The following is a 15,810-nucleotide window of genomic DNA, read 5'->3' as shown; positions in this document are numbered from 1 at the left end:
TTATATAACGTATGCCTCACTTTTTTGTTCAAATAAATCTTTACAAACCTCTTTCAATTATTTAAGTAGATGAAATCTATCAAATTGAAGAAGATCTACTAAATTCATTATGATTTATTGTTAATGTTACTAACGCGTTTAAACAGGTATGTTATGTGGCTGTGGCTAGTATTTGAGAGGCCAAGCAAGCACCCACACATATCGGGGAAGGAGCTCACGTACATCGAACAATCTTTAGGAACAGCCACACAAGCTGCTATGCCTGGATTCTGGAACACGCCTTGGAAGGCATTCGCTACTTCACCACCCGTAAGTATTCCTTTTCTTTAATTCTACGTGTTTACAAGGTAGTTTACTACTATAAGAATTGAATTCGTCTAGTATAAAATAAGGAGATGGCGAACATTAGGATGTAATTACATTTTGATCAAATCCCTTTTTACCTTAATCCAGACTATTTGGGCCTACTGAATACAGATTTGAGCTCGTCTTCAAGCAAAATGGCAAACTATTGAAATCGAGTCTAAAGTCCATGATTCCGAACACTGAAGACTATGGCTATTTGACAAATCGCAAAAACGCTGTACTTTGAAGTAAATTGTTTATTTTTCTAAAGCATTAACAGCTATTAAATACATGCAATTAAAAACTTCAGTTTGTGAAGATTATAAGGGCCTCTTTTAATTTAGTATACATTATCCCAATAAAAAAAAAAAACAAGTTGAAAACATTGCTGTTCGCAACTTGTTCTGTAAAAATTTTCTTTAACATCTTGATACTTTGAAGCCAACTTCCAGAAAATGATATGTTTAGGTTTAGCAATCAATTCGAACTGTTAGTTTTATACTAAATGTTTTTCATTTCTTAAATAATCTAAAACTAACCAAAAAACTTCCTGTGCTATTTATTTTCTTGCAGGCGCTCTATGGAATTCAGTGTCCACTGGACTCTCATGACGGGCGGACTGCGCGCGTCATTTCGTCGCAAAATATTATTTAAAATGAATTTAAGCTTATTATTTTTGAATGAAAGTTGTGTTTATAATCGTTGAAAAATAAAATAGGGATTTTTTCATTTCTAAATGAAGCCTGCTTATATACTAAAATTTATTCTAAAGTCACGGTTTTACCAGGTAAATACTCGGAGGTTGTCATAGATTATGATGACAGATAGTAAGTGTTCTAAATAGGTATTATACCTATGTTTTTTAGGAGATAGCGCGCCTCGTTCCGGGTGCCGTGTTCCGAAATGGATTTCGTAGTAGTGCAAGTTTGGTGCAAGCCCCACATGACGGAGGGGTATGCGTCAGGCATTTCCTGTGTACAAAAAAGACCTATATTTCGGATCCATTTTTCATCACTGACATCATGCACTATTCAAAGACTGGTCTTCAAGCATTGAGGAATTTTGGACGAGAGACATCTCGAAGGTTCCCGAAGGCTGCCTAACTGAGTTAGATTTGTCGGCTAGCTAGCTTTTTTTGAAATTGGACCTACTTAGCTGGATTGTGTGTTAGAGATTTCTTATGAGATATTATATGTACATAATAATATAACCATCATAAGAAAGCTCAGATTCATGCTGCGGGCAATGGGGAGAGCCTAAAGGTTGGAACGCCATTTCGGCGGCCGTGTTTCCTGCCATATATACCTTAGATACCTGCAAGCCAAGAGTGAATAGGCATCTTCTAGGTAAGCGTGCTCCAACTTGGACCTCATCATTGCTTTCTTTAAAGCATGATTGTCGTCAAGCGCAAGCGCAAAGATTCAGGCGGCGCAAACCCGTAGCATGTGGAAGACCCTATTAAAGACTTATGTTCACTGTGGACGTCTGTCGGTTGATGTTGATGATTATGTCTTTAGTGCAAGTAGTTCAGTAGTTTCAGAGTTTATCGATAACAAACAAACAAACCTTTCCTCTTCATAATATGTACTTAGTAGCGCAAACTTGGAAAAAATCTCGTGGAAACTCTTTGATTTTCCGAGATAAATGTCATTTTACCTGGCAGCCCTAATCAATTTTATCACTGATAATAATAACTAATTCATAACCGTTAAACCTAAGAGTCAAAATCTCGTTTTTCTAGTCGAGTTCCGTAGGCTCTTTGAACTCACCGCATCCCAAGAAAACCTACCATTAGATGTAGGAATAATGGAAAGAGGTCACAACCCTCAGCAATAAAGAATACGATGCGGAGAGAGATGTCACTCTCAAGGTCTTTAAATGTATCCATGCAAAAAACCACGTCGACTGGTTGCTCCGTTGCAGCGTGATTGAATATTAAACCAACAAACACACTTTCGCATTTGAAATATGGCCAATGATTATAAGAAACAGTTTAAATCTCTCTCTGCTCTCCGAGAGACGTTAGGCAAAGTGAACACGAATTATGACACTTCTGTGTTCTTATACAAGCTTAGGTCTCTCAATTTTGTCAATTAATGTCAAATTTCTTTCTCAGATCAAAACATAGTAAGTGGTTTAAATTCAAGAGAAGTTTAGGAACACACCTTTGAGAACATGGAAAACTTGCAGGTATGCAGGTTTCCTCACGATGTTTTCCTTCGCCGTTAAAGCAAGTGATATTAAATTGCTTAAAACGCACATAACTGAAAAGTTAGTAGTGCGTGATTCCAGGATCGAAGCCCCGACCTTCGATTAGGAGGCGGACGTTCTAACCACTAGGCTATGACAGTTTTTAAATTGATCCTGTAAGGGTCCCGTGTTTCCTTTTGAGATATGGAACCCTAAAAACATTATGTAAGTATGCAAAGTATTTCCCTTGCAAACCATATTTAACAGTTGACATGTAGAGGTCAGAACTCCTTTTGACTTTTCCTATCTTACTTTTAAGTTTTAATGCATTATTAAGTATTTACTGTTTTGACATGGTATTTAGATAATGGGTGATATTTATTTTATTTAATCTAATTCCTTTGAAAAACTTAGTAAGGCGCATTAATCTATAAAAAACCTAGCGAGTTCATAGACTTACTATGTTTTAAAATGGTCAAAGCGACTTACTAGCTTTTAATTTTACTTTAATGTGGGTGTCCTTACAATACAACGGGACATACTATGAAAGTTAGGCTTATGACATAAAACGATTTTCGGAAAAATGACATTTACTTTGTTTTGATATGGGGCGGTCGATATAATTAGGTACTAGGGTAAAGGCTCAAGTAAATGAACAGATTGGACGTTTTTACATGTATTAAGAGCTGGAATAAAAAACCGGCTGATATACCTTTTTTAAATATTTTCTTACAAATTCTTACACTTTTTTCAATTTCAATTTCAAAACTGTGTTCCGTTCAAACCGTTCAAAAGTGCGTGTGCGTCCATGTGTGTGTGTGTGAGTGTGTGTGAGTATATACTTGTCTGTATGTTTGTACGAGTGTTTGTGAGTGTGGTATTGCGTTGTATAACCACATGAGTAGCGAACAGAGTCAAAGCTTCATACAAGCGCGCTACGATAGGTACACTACTACAAGCTTGAGGCGCGTGTGTGCGTGAGCACAGGCGCTACGTCGCGTACGGAGAGAAATCGGTTTATACCGGCTCGGCCTGTGCTCAAGCTCAGGGGCTGCAGTACACGTCGCGCGTCGTGTTTTCATTTAATTTAATGTTAATGATAATAATTCAAATAGTGTTTAAAATCTATTTTCTTGAACTGTCATAGATTTTGTTCAAAATCAATATCTGAGGATCCCTAGGATCACAAAACAGGAAATTGTTACCAAAACTTAAAACAGTTGGCACCATTTTGTAATTCTTTGTTAATTGACCGATTTCGTTCAAAATCGATATTTAGAGCTCCCTGGGATCACAAAATAAGAAACTGTTACCAAAATTTAAAAAATTCGACGCCATTTTGAAATTCTTTGTTAATTGACCGATTTCGTTCAAAATCGATATTTAGAGCTCCCTGGCATCACAAAACAGGAAACTGTTACCAAAATTTAAAAAAGTCGACGCCATTTTGAAATTCTTTGTTAATTGACCGATTTCGTTCAAAATCGATATTTAGAGCTCCCTGGCATCACAAAAAAGGAAACTGTTACCAAAATTTAAAAAAGTCGACGCCATTTTGAAATTCTTTGTTAATTGACCGATTTCATTCAAAATCGATATTTAGAGCTCCCTGGCATCACAAAAAAGGAAACTGTTACCAAAATTTAAAAAAGTCGACGCCATTTTGAAATTCTTTATTAATTGACCGATTTCGTTCAAAATCGATATTTAGAGCTCCCTGGGATCACAAAATAAGAAACTGTTACCAAAATTTAAAAAAGTCGACGCCATTTTGAAATTCTTTGTTAATTGACCGATGTCGTTCAAAATCGATATTTAGAGCTCCCTGGGATCACAAAAAGGAAACTGTTACCAAAATTTAAAAAAGTCGACGCCATTTTGAAATTCTTTGTTAATTGACCGATTTCGTTCAAAATCGATATTTAGAGCTCCCTGGGATCACAAAATAAGAAACTGTTACCAAAATTTTAAAAATTCGACGCCATTTTGAAATTCTTTGTTAATTGACCGATTTCGTTCAAAATCGATATTTAGAGCTCCCTGGCATCACAAAACAGGAAACTGTTACCAAAATTTAAAAAAGTCGACGCCATTTTGAAATTCTTTGTTAATTGACCGATTTCGTTCAAAATCGATATTTAGAGCTCCCTGGCATCACAAAAAAGGAAACTGTTACCAAAATTTAAAAAATATTTTTAACCGACTTCAAAAAAAGGAAGAGGTTCTGAATTCCTCGGTATCTTTTTTTTTAACGTATGTTCCCCGATTACTCAAAGACGCCTGGACCGATTTGGATTTTTTTTTTTGTTTGATAGGGTATACTTTGCAGGTGGTCCCATATAAATTTGATGAAGATCTGATGAATATCTTCCGAGATGGAGAACGGAACTCCTCAATGGATAAGAGCAAATTGCTCGCGATCAGTGTACCCTAACCCTACTGTTTACTAAGATATTAATCTTAGTAAACAGTAGGGTTTTAACTGGGTATGGCATATTATAGTACAGTGGGGCCACTAAAAATTGTGAAATAAAAAATTTTCAAAAGAAAAATAAAACCGACTTCAAAAACCACAATCACTAAAATTATTTTTACTTTTTAGTGTTTGTGGTTTTTGAAGTCGGTTTAATTTTTCTTTAGATTTTTTTTTAAATATTTATTCTGGTATTCTTCTTTCTTGGATAAGGATCCCTCTTGGGTATCCCCATTTCTCTCTGTCTTTGGTACTATCAAGCTAATTTTCTCTCGCGATTTGCACAATAGCATTAGACCAACGCGTCTTCGGTCTACCTATTTTTCTTTTGCCTGCTGGACCTGGCCAAGGGGAGATTTTTCCTGTCCTTCTTTCATCTGTAAAAATCGATACAATATGACCATTTGCATTCCAGTTTTAGGGCATGTCTCAAGGTGTCTGTAGGCTTTGTCTTTTTTCTTATGTCTTCAATTCTCACTTTGAATATTTTTTCCTTAAGTTATGCTCCTTGCCATCGCCCTTTAGCAAGTCACTATTATTCTTTTTATATTCTTTGTCTGGGCCCATGTTTGGCTGGCATAGGTGAGGCATGGCAGGATGCATGTATCTGTAACGGATCTTTTAAGATGTACTGGGTAAGCTCCTTTCATTCTTTCCTTTTGTGCCCAGTACTTGTTCGAACTGATGTTAATCCGTCTGTCTACTTCCTCTTCTGCACTTGTAACGCTGAATGAGACTTGTTTTTTAAGATACATTTAGGAGCATAGGTATTGTAGTTCCAATACTTAATTGTATTTATTTGCCTATTACTATAAATATGGCGGCTGATTGAATGAGGCCGATTGTTGTACCTCTGCGAAACTGTTCAAAAATAGTAAACTGAAGTAAGTAAGTACTACTTACAAAATTATGTCGCTTTTCATTGATAAATATGGATTTCGAAAATTTGACCACATTTCCAAATTTCGCGATATATAAAGTGGCTTCCGATTCCGAATCATTTCACTGGCATACAAAATTCAACTTTTTTGTTTTATTAGGTTTTGAAACTGTTTCTTACTAATTTGACGTCGCTGATTTCAGATCTACTTTAATTTTTTACACAGCAGCTCTAGTTTTTGAGATACAGGTACCCCCATATTTTGCACTATACTCACACTTTGTATGTTCACACTTTATTAAGATCACACAAGTAATTTCCAAAATTTATCGAGGTGTTAACATCAAGAAGAACATCTGCAAGTTATTCCAATCATTTTTGTACCATTTGGTGGCGAGTACGTATTAAAGAATGTCGTGCAAGTGTGTCTAACTTTGTAAAACAAGCATACTCGGGCTACTTTGAGAACCCATTAGCAGCTAACAGCAAGGCCTGGACTCCAAATTTTTATATGTGGAAGCTGTATTTCCTCATTGCGTTTATGAGCAAATAAGAATAGACCCTACTTTTACTAAAAAAAGTATTATAATTTGGCGCGAACCATCTAAACACCATGATGATTATTATTTCTGCATTGTGAATATAACCAGAAGAAACAGCAAAAAAATTGTTCCAAGCGACTCTATTGTAACTTGCAGTCTACAATTAGAACGATTCTGACTTCTGGTGATAAATCTGTACCTCAGCCCCAACCCAGTACCTCCAATCTACTTCAAGAACTTTCAGAAGGTAGTGACGATGTAGTGACTTTTACATCTCAACTTAGACTATTCAATCAAAATGATTTGGACCACTTAATGAGAGATCTTGGATTGTCTAAAAAGCATCAGAACATGTGGCTTCTCGGCTCAAAGGAACAAATCTGATAACATGTGTTACGGTATATTGTTCTCACTACTCTCAAAACATTCAGCAGCTGATGTTGCACTTCCAGCGACTTGGGTGCAACATGGGCATTAAGTTTTTCTCTATTATACAGAAAGGGCTCTATTATACATTCTAAAACAGGTTTTATTTATTATTATTATGTAAAATAGTTTTTGATTTATCGCGCAAAATGTAGAAAAAAATGTACAATAAGTCAAAAACTGTGAAAATCTGACAATTTTTTTTGAATTCCAAGCCGAAAATATATTTAAGAATTTATTTATTAATAGGAATCGAGAGTTTATGCACTAGATAGAGTTCGTTCATTCACTGAAATTCCCAGTTCATTTACTGGCAATTTATCCTTTTGTTAAATAAAATAAGTTATAATAATTAATACCACGCATTTTATTTGATTTTTTGATATTTAAATAATTTAAGAGTGTATACCTACTGTGTACAGACACACAAAATATAAAAATTATATATAGAACGATTCTCATATACCTTAATTTTAGGTCAATGTCAGGGTAGTCCTTATTTGTTCATTTACTGGATCGTTTACCCTCCTACGTCAAAATACTAAAAGTCCGCGTAAATTTCGCAGATTGAAATGTCTGCTTGATTAATTGTCAATAGAGGGTCATGACATGTCAAAATTGCTAGTTTGAAGGTGAAATCGTCTATGTCATTCGCATTGGTTTTCCTCTGAATAGAAAGAACTTATTTCCAAGCAAAACGGTATTAAAATGACTTAAAACTGTGCTAAAATTGAGTCCAAAGTTCGAGATTTCGGTCAATACATACAATTACCGTAAAGTTTCAATATTGAGTTTTTTGCTCCTCCTGAAATATTTTGTTTCGTTCAATTACTTACACCGTTTTGTTCACCACCTCCTTAATTTTTGTTAGTCACAACTTGATTTTCTTTTCAGGTGTATGCAATCATCGTAGCGAATTTCTGTAGAACGTGGAATTTCTGTTTGCTCGTCATTTTCCAGTCTGCATATTTTAACACCAGGTTTAATATGCAAATTACAGAGGTGAGCCACATTTTCTATTCTGAACCAATCTTTATATCTCTCACCTTTTTCAACCTACCTTTATACTTTTTTACCTTTTTCTGCAACATCTTTTTGAATCAGCTTTAATTTCTATACTCTTAAGGTCGATTAAGTGGAACATAGTCAATATTCTTGCCTTTAAAATTTTTAAGTCTCACATTTTTTTGTCTCCATTTCCTTTACAACATTTTACTGATCTATCATTTGTGGTATCTTTAAAATTGTCTTATATTTTAACACTTTTAAGTATATTTTAATACTATCATGCATAATTTGTCTTGACAGTCTGGGTTCGTTGGAGCGATACCCCATTTGATCATGACATCACTGGTGCCCATTGGCGGTATGCTGGCGGATTACTTGCGGAAAAACAACATCATGAGCACGACGAACGTACGCAAGCTTTTCAACTGCGGTGGTTTTGGCTTTGAGGCGTTCTTCTTTGTTCTCATTGCTTATGCTGATAATAAGGTAAGTACTTAAAAAATATAGGAAGTTACAACACACATAATAGAATATTATATTCACACACCTACAGTAAAAAAGTCAAAAATATTAAGTAGATAAACACCATCAAACGAATCGTAGAAGCCGTTGGATTGAGACGGTGCAATACCGTGGCTTGTAAAAGTCCCTGCAAGAAACCTATATCCAGCATTAAATCTATGTGTTGAAGATATGATGATGATGCTATTCACGATAATATATAGTCTAAAGTGATAGATGGATATAATATTTTCACCTCAGTAAAATGGGTATATGTAATGATCCTACGGGACCTCTAAATCGCGGGTCGAGTCAAGTGGTTTTTGAATAGAACTTTATTTTGATTCGTCAATTGTCTTTTTTGTTATTAGTACGTGGCTACAATAGAAATGACTCTCGGAGTAGCATGCAGTGGGTTCGCCATATCCGGGTACAACGTCAACCACCTCGACATCGCCCCTCGCTACGCATCCATCCTCATGGGCTTGTCCAACGGTATCGGGACCATCGCCGGCTTCCTCGTGCCTATTGTTATTGACTACATCACTCAAGATAAGGTAACAAACAAATTAAGAAAAGTTGTTTGCATTGTACTGTACAAAGGTCAAAATCTTTCTAGTGCTTCCTGCCTAGAACAGACCAAGTAGCTAGAGTGGAAAAAAAACCGGCCAAGTGCGAGTCAGGCTCGCGCACCGAGGGTTCCGTACTCGGGTATTTTTTCCGACATTTTGCACGATAAATCAAAAACTATTAAGCATAAGCATATGCCCGACTTGCCTTCATATGATACCCTGAGTGTGCCCTTTCATATGATATCCCACATCGTATAGTTGTCTAACTTTAAAAATTGAAACACCATTTTAATTTTTTTTTTGGTAATTTTTATTCGTTTACTTGTGCTATAAGATCTACTTACCTGCTGAATTTCATGATTCTAGGGCAACGGGATGTACCCCATAAGTTTTCTTGACAGACACGACAGACGGACAGACGGACAGACGGACAGACGGACAGACGGACAGATGTACAGACGGACAGACGGACAGACAGACAGACAACAAAGTGATCCCATAAGGATTCCGTTTTTCCTTTTGAGGAACGGAACCCTGAAAAGGTCTATCATAGTTTTATTATCAGTTGAGTTTGGACTTTTACAACGGAATTAGCTACACTGTATATTTCACGCAATAATTTTCTAAATTATATTCACGAATCTAGATGAGATGCGATAAATATAACTGGCGAAAGTCATTGTAGCGTAGGGCTACCGATAATAAAGTGCTCGCTTAATGTACCCGTGCCGCATCGTCGCGCACCCAAACCCCGCTCATTGCGAATTCACGCGGCGGCTCATCCGAGCTCGATTTCCTTTTTAAAATTACCATCGACCCACTGTCCTTTTTGTTTCGCTGCAAGAAAACCTAGGGCTTTGCGAGGGAGTGTCACTTCAGCACGATAGCAACGCACGAATAGATTTCAAAGAATTTGAACGCTACTCAAAATAATAAACCTCATTGTTTCTCCCTCGCCAATATAAACGAGTTGGATTTTTTTTGCGTAATTTCTCCCCCCAATTTTTTACTTTGTATTTTTTTTGTGTAAAAATAATTTATAATTAAATAATTGTGTAAGTATCATCAAGGAATACTAACGAGGAAAATATAAATATAGGAAACTGATATTTTATTTTAAAAGACAGGCTTTAACTACTTCTAAACAAAGCAAAGAACTGAGTATAATGCGTACAAAATGAGAACTCACTCGCCATTGACTTTATATGTCAACTGTCATGTCATGAGTACGATTTTAGTCCTTATTTTAAAGGTGAACCATACTTTTGATATGACAGTTGACACATAGATTTAAAATGACGTGTGAGTTCTCATTTTGTACGAACTAAATAATAACATTTGAAAACAGGACTCTTTCCCCACGCAACGAATTTGCTCAACGTCCTATTATGGACTTCTTTAAACAGCAGTTTGCATTCTAATTATTTCCAACTTAGATGCATTTATTTTAATTGTTAGTCCACGCCTATTCGGACATAATCGCAAAATCGATGTGAATATGATATGATAGGAGATCACTGTACATTATTAACTAGTAATTTTTGAATGCAGGATAAACCAGAAATGGCAATAAAAGAGTGGCGTGCGGTATTCCTAATGGGTGCCGCAGTGCATTTCATTGGCATCACAATATATGGCATATTCGCCTCGGGAGAACTGCAACCTTGGGCTGAACCAACACCGTCTTTTGACGCTCCGCTCAAATCCTTAGACCAGGAAACAACCTTCGTAAGTATTAAGCATATACTCGTACCTATACGTGTTCCTAAGAATTTTAAATCAGTTGCAATGAGATATTTAAATTGTAATACTTTGCTGAAAATGCGCCAACTAAATTAGGAGCACTTAAGTTGTTCAATGGTTAACAACATGTTCAAAAGTTGATATTGTCCTCAGTCGGAGAAGTCTTCAGCTCTGACTGGTTCAGAGCCGCCCGCGTACGGCAGCATCGCGCCACCTCGTCCACCTGGGCCTCCGCAACAGCAACACGTACCTAACAACCCGTTCGTCTCCGGGGCACTCTACCAGGCCGAGCCCATTCAGCCGCCCGCCGAGCCCTACCAAGATCTTACCGATGACGGCACTTATTAATCTTGCCAATTAATGAAGGTAATATCAGACGGTTCATTCGAGTGAATGTTCACTTGAGTGATTGTTTCATTTTATTTTCATTTCACGTTCACACAAGACAGACTAAATTATATAGAAATGAACGTTCATCCGCTCTTTTTGTCGAATATGTCATTTGATGAAGTTGTGTGCCTCCCAGTATGACAACATACATTTAAAGCCTTGAATTTGTTTGATTTGTTATTTGATCTAAGAATCGGTAAAAATGGTTAAAGAAGCAAAAGAACTCCAAAAACAAGCGTTTTGTTCCTTTTACTTGAATACCATTTTGTCGCATACACACACAGACAGAATATATTTTTTACTACGCAGTGTCGCCCGTCCAGTACAGGACAAAGATAATACGCTACAGGATGCAAAATAAAAAAATGGCTAAGCTCGAGTGAATATTGTATCTATCTTTACGTTTCATTTCCCGTTCATTCGCATCGCAAGTGAAAGATGCAGGAATCTTACATCGTTGGACCGGTTCCCTAATGAATAAATATACATTCGTCACTTTTGACTAATTTTGTATTCAGATGTTTCATTTCGAGTGAAGGATGCCGAACGAAAGACAGAAATGAACAAAAAATTAACCGTCTGATATCCACCTTAACAGGGCTCTCTCCGTCACTCGTTTCATACAATCGTAGTTCCAATTTCATTTGAATATTAAGCAACCAAAGTCCATGAAATTTTGCAGACATATTCTAGAAACTAATGAGTAATCTGTGTCTGTGGTGTTTTAGATTTTTCTAAAAATATGTAGTTTTAAAATTACAGGGGCTCAAAGATTTGTATAAAATTTTTTAAGACCGCGTAACTTTGAAACCGAATATTTTAAACAGAAATCTGGAAAACCACAGACATAGATATTAGTTTCTAGAATATGTCTGCAAAATTTCATGGACTTTAGTTGCTTAATATTCAAATGAAATTGGAACTACGCTTGTATGAAACGAGTGACGGAGAGAGCCCTCTTAAGCCCAGTGATATAATAATGCTCTTGCTGTTGACCCGCCTTGATGGTCCCTTGATATGAATTTCAATGGAATCCGTTCCGTTAATATAGTCAAGAACGATCATCGCGTTCAAATAGAGTGACTTTTATCCTCTAAAACCAATGTTGCCCTACGAAATTATTATACCACTGTATAATATAATGGTTTTACACTTTACGGTATATAATGGAAGTCTGAAAAGTTTATTTTTGTGCAGTCACTGTGTGGATTACTTACTTATATAACTCTTTATTGGCGTTAGTTCATTTTTATGTTGAAAGATCAAAATTGTATTGATCAAATAAAATTATTGACTTAAAATCTTGTACTGACTCGTTTCGTTTAGATTTCTGTATTATAGACTCCTGATCTGTAAACAGTTTGCCGAGAAGCAATTTTATGTAACTGTAAACCTTCGGTCATACAAACCGAGGCGAAGAATACGCGCGGGACACGGAAACAAATGAAATGTAGATAGCTCTGGGAACTAATGTTTATGTCTGTGGTTTATCAGATTTCCGTTAAAATAATTACTTTCGAAGTCAGATCAAATCTTTAAACCCATTTACTTCTAAAACTAGTTATTTTTACGGAAAATTGGCAAATCGCAAACATAGATATAAGTTTATAGATCGTATCCACAAAATGACAATGATGATGGGTTAATAATTAATATACAAATAAGAACCAAATTACGTTTGTATGGAGCGAGTGGCGGAGAGTCCTCTGTTAACTGGACGCGGGTAGTCGCATACAAATTACAAACACACGTGCGAGATTCCCGCTATTTTGATTTTCGAATCCCACGCAAAATGTATCAGTTTGACAGAAGATTAATATTGTATACCTACCTCTACGCTCGTCGGTATAATTCTTACTGATGTTTTCACATAAAATTATAGCAAATTGATTATAATAATTGCTCTCGGTGGTTAGCGTAAAATAACATCGTTCATAGCGTCTCTATCATAAAACTACATAATAATGTATTGTTTATACTTTACAAATTCTATGCGTTCGTTATTTCTATTTTAATTGTTATTAATCGATACAAATGTTTTATTATAAGCTTCGATTGTAATAGGTATGTAACGTTTTTAATTTGCTCAATAATATATTTGTACAGATTGTTGTATATATTATATTATATTTACATTGGCATATCAATAAAATTACTTATTGTTTGGATTTATTTACGTTAATATTATATTTTACGCGTTGTTTTGAAGTTTATTGGATCGTTTGTCCGTATGCTGATGTAGCTAGTCTTTGTTATAAGATCATAAAAGTCAGTTTGCTGTTTAAGAAACATATAAAATGGAAAACTATGAGATCTCAGCATACGTTAACGTAATTATGTCGCAGTTTTTTACTCTTTTTAGAACAGACATTCGCTCGTCCTTGTTACTATCTCTTGTTGTTGTAAAATGTTTATATTAATATATTTATAATTTAAACGACCTAGGATTGTACTTCAAATTGAATACTTACTGTATATGTATAGGTGTAGGACTTTAACATAAAATGTTACTTATTAAAGGGAAGTAATGTGTTCATGTAATTTTTTAATTTTACTTTAAGTTAAAGTAGAACTGTTTTGAGAAAACTACACTTTTTTGAATTCATTAAAGTTTATTATTAGTGTAAAACACATTATGTATATTATTTAGCGCATACACCTATAAGTTCATAAATATGTACACAAAATTTCCTCTTGTTTTTAGGTATTTTATTGTTTTAATTTAAAATTTCAACTTTAACATTGGCCATTTCTTTCTTTCTCTAGTTGGTGTTAATAAAGTTGATTTATGTATGTCCTCAAATACTTAGATTTCTATTGTTTAGCAAAATAATAATCCTAATATGATTTGTGTAGATGTATGATAAAATATTGTTGTATAGATAGGTAAAGGTATATTAGAATTAATTAAATAAATCTATACGATTTAGTATATCTTTGTATATGGTTTGACATTACGTACTACGAAATTCAACATAAATATACTTACACTATTTTATAGTGATACACTATTCAAGCGTAATTTTATGAATAGGATATCCTCATTCTTACGTACTTTTTACGTTGCACATTACTATTTTTTATGTCTTAAAGATTTAGCTACATACTTGATTAAATACGGGAATTAAAGATATAAATCACACAAATCTGGGAATCTTATTACAAGTATTACTTGCTCTAAATAAGAACCTATGAATCTATAGGTACTCATTGCATTGCTTGTAAATGCGGTAGGTACATATAACTGTAAACCGTAAAATAAACGAGTAAAATGTACATAATATAGTTAATAGTTAATAATATATAAATGACTATTTGTGTGATAAATATGTGCAATGTTTAAAAAAAATTAAACTGATGATATACCTGGTAACTGGGAGGTGGGTACTTATCTGCTAAACAGTGATAAGTAGACAATAATATTGATTGTAAAAATATCATGATAAGTGTTGAAATTATTCAGTATAATTATTTGAATAAATTCGAACACGATTTGACAATAAATAAATAAACTTAGATCACCCGTTAAATATAAAATACAGTTTTTTTTAGTGACGTTCTAACTACAAAAGCTGACAAACGATGAAGTTTTGGCGGCGGTTGGAAGTGACCGTGATCTTTGGAATTGACTGACAAAACTTGCAAATCTTCAGCATGTGCATAGGCAAAATAGATACGGGCTCATGCAACTAATAAATAATTGATGTCAAAGTAGCTGAAAAGAGGCACATTGACTGCAGTAGAAAGTCTTGGTTGCCCAACATCAAGGAGTGGCTAGGAGGAGTGTTGATTCAGCAGGTTATAAAATAATAGTTAACTTTCACTAGTCGGAGAGGCACCTGAAGAAGATTTATAATATTATTACCTATTGATTTTACTGGACCCTGCTAAGGCGAACTAAAGTGTATTCAGGCGGTCAGACGTTCAAAACTACTTTGATTAAATACAGTGTTATTCATAATGCTCAAAACTCAACCAGATTCCAGGTGTAGGGGAACCCTGGGCAGCCCGGGCCCCTTAAGGATACAACATGATAACTATCTCAACTCAAGTGGAGTGTCAGATATATTAAGTATTTATTTAATACACTCTTTAAAAATCTTCAATCATCGTAAAGAATAATTAACTCAGACTTAATAATTCTCTCATCACTCCTGCTGTATCTAGTGACAACTTGCTGCTCCAACCACTCTTGGTTCATTGTTGGCTGGCGTGACATGACAATAATAACGTGACTAAAGTCGAGACCAAACTCACTCGTTATGAAGAACACTTACAATATAAGAGAACTTAAAATTATATTGTGTTATTATTCTTATTTAATTTTTATATCGCTTTTTATAATAGACTTAACTATAGATTCTGTATTAGGAATACATACTTATATAGTAAAATTAAATAAAGGGTACGAATAAATATAAATAGATATTATAAGGACTTGGGTAAAATAAAAAGTGTGGACTAGTATTATTAATTTATTCTATTAATTAAAGTGTAAAATGGAAAGCTAACAATTGAAAACGTACTCTGCGTACCTACTTACGTAAAATGGTAACACGTTTTATTCTACTAAATTCATTCTCTTTCATTGTATTATTATTTTTTCATAATAAATTATACTGTTATAAAAATTACCTTAAGTACTCAAATAGGTAGTTAAAAATAAAAAATACAGACATAATACCTAATAATATAGTAAAATACAGATTGAATGCGTCTAAAAGTGATACCAATAAAGGA

The 15,810-nt window shown here is 34.7% G+C and overlaps 1 protein-coding gene across 4 annotated transcripts in view; it reads left to right on the top strand.

Moving 5' to 3' along the window:
• LOC123869806 (vesicular glutamate transporter 1) overlaps positions 1-11,634 on the top strand; it is a 72,010-nt gene extending 60,376 nt beyond the window's left edge. For all 4 annotated transcript variants that reach the window (XM_045912849.1, XM_045912850.1, XM_045912848.1 and 1 more), the window contains 6 exons: positions 147-309; positions 7,751-7,858; positions 8,165-8,350; positions 8,737-8,922; positions 10,489-10,665; positions 10,834-11,634. In XM_045912849.1, the coding sequence (XP_045768805.1) occupies positions 147-309; positions 7,751-7,858; positions 8,165-8,350; positions 8,737-8,922; positions 10,489-10,665; positions 10,834-11,028 (1,015 nt within the window). In that variant the 3' untranslated portion in view covers positions 11,029-11,634. The remainder of the gene's footprint in view (positions 1-146; positions 310-7,750; positions 7,859-8,164; positions 8,351-8,736; positions 8,923-10,488; positions 10,666-10,833) is intronic.
• Positions 11,635-15,810: the final 4,176 nt, after the last annotated feature.

The sequence above is a fragment of the Maniola jurtina genome, chromosome 11 (assembly GCF_905333055.1).
Source record: "Maniola jurtina chromosome 11, ilManJurt1.1, whole genome shotgun sequence".
Lineage (NCBI taxonomy): Eukaryota > Metazoa > Arthropoda > Insecta > Lepidoptera > Nymphalidae > Maniola > Maniola jurtina.
The sequence above is the reverse complement of the archived record's forward strand: the minus strand, read 5'-3'. Positions and strand labels throughout refer to the sequence as shown.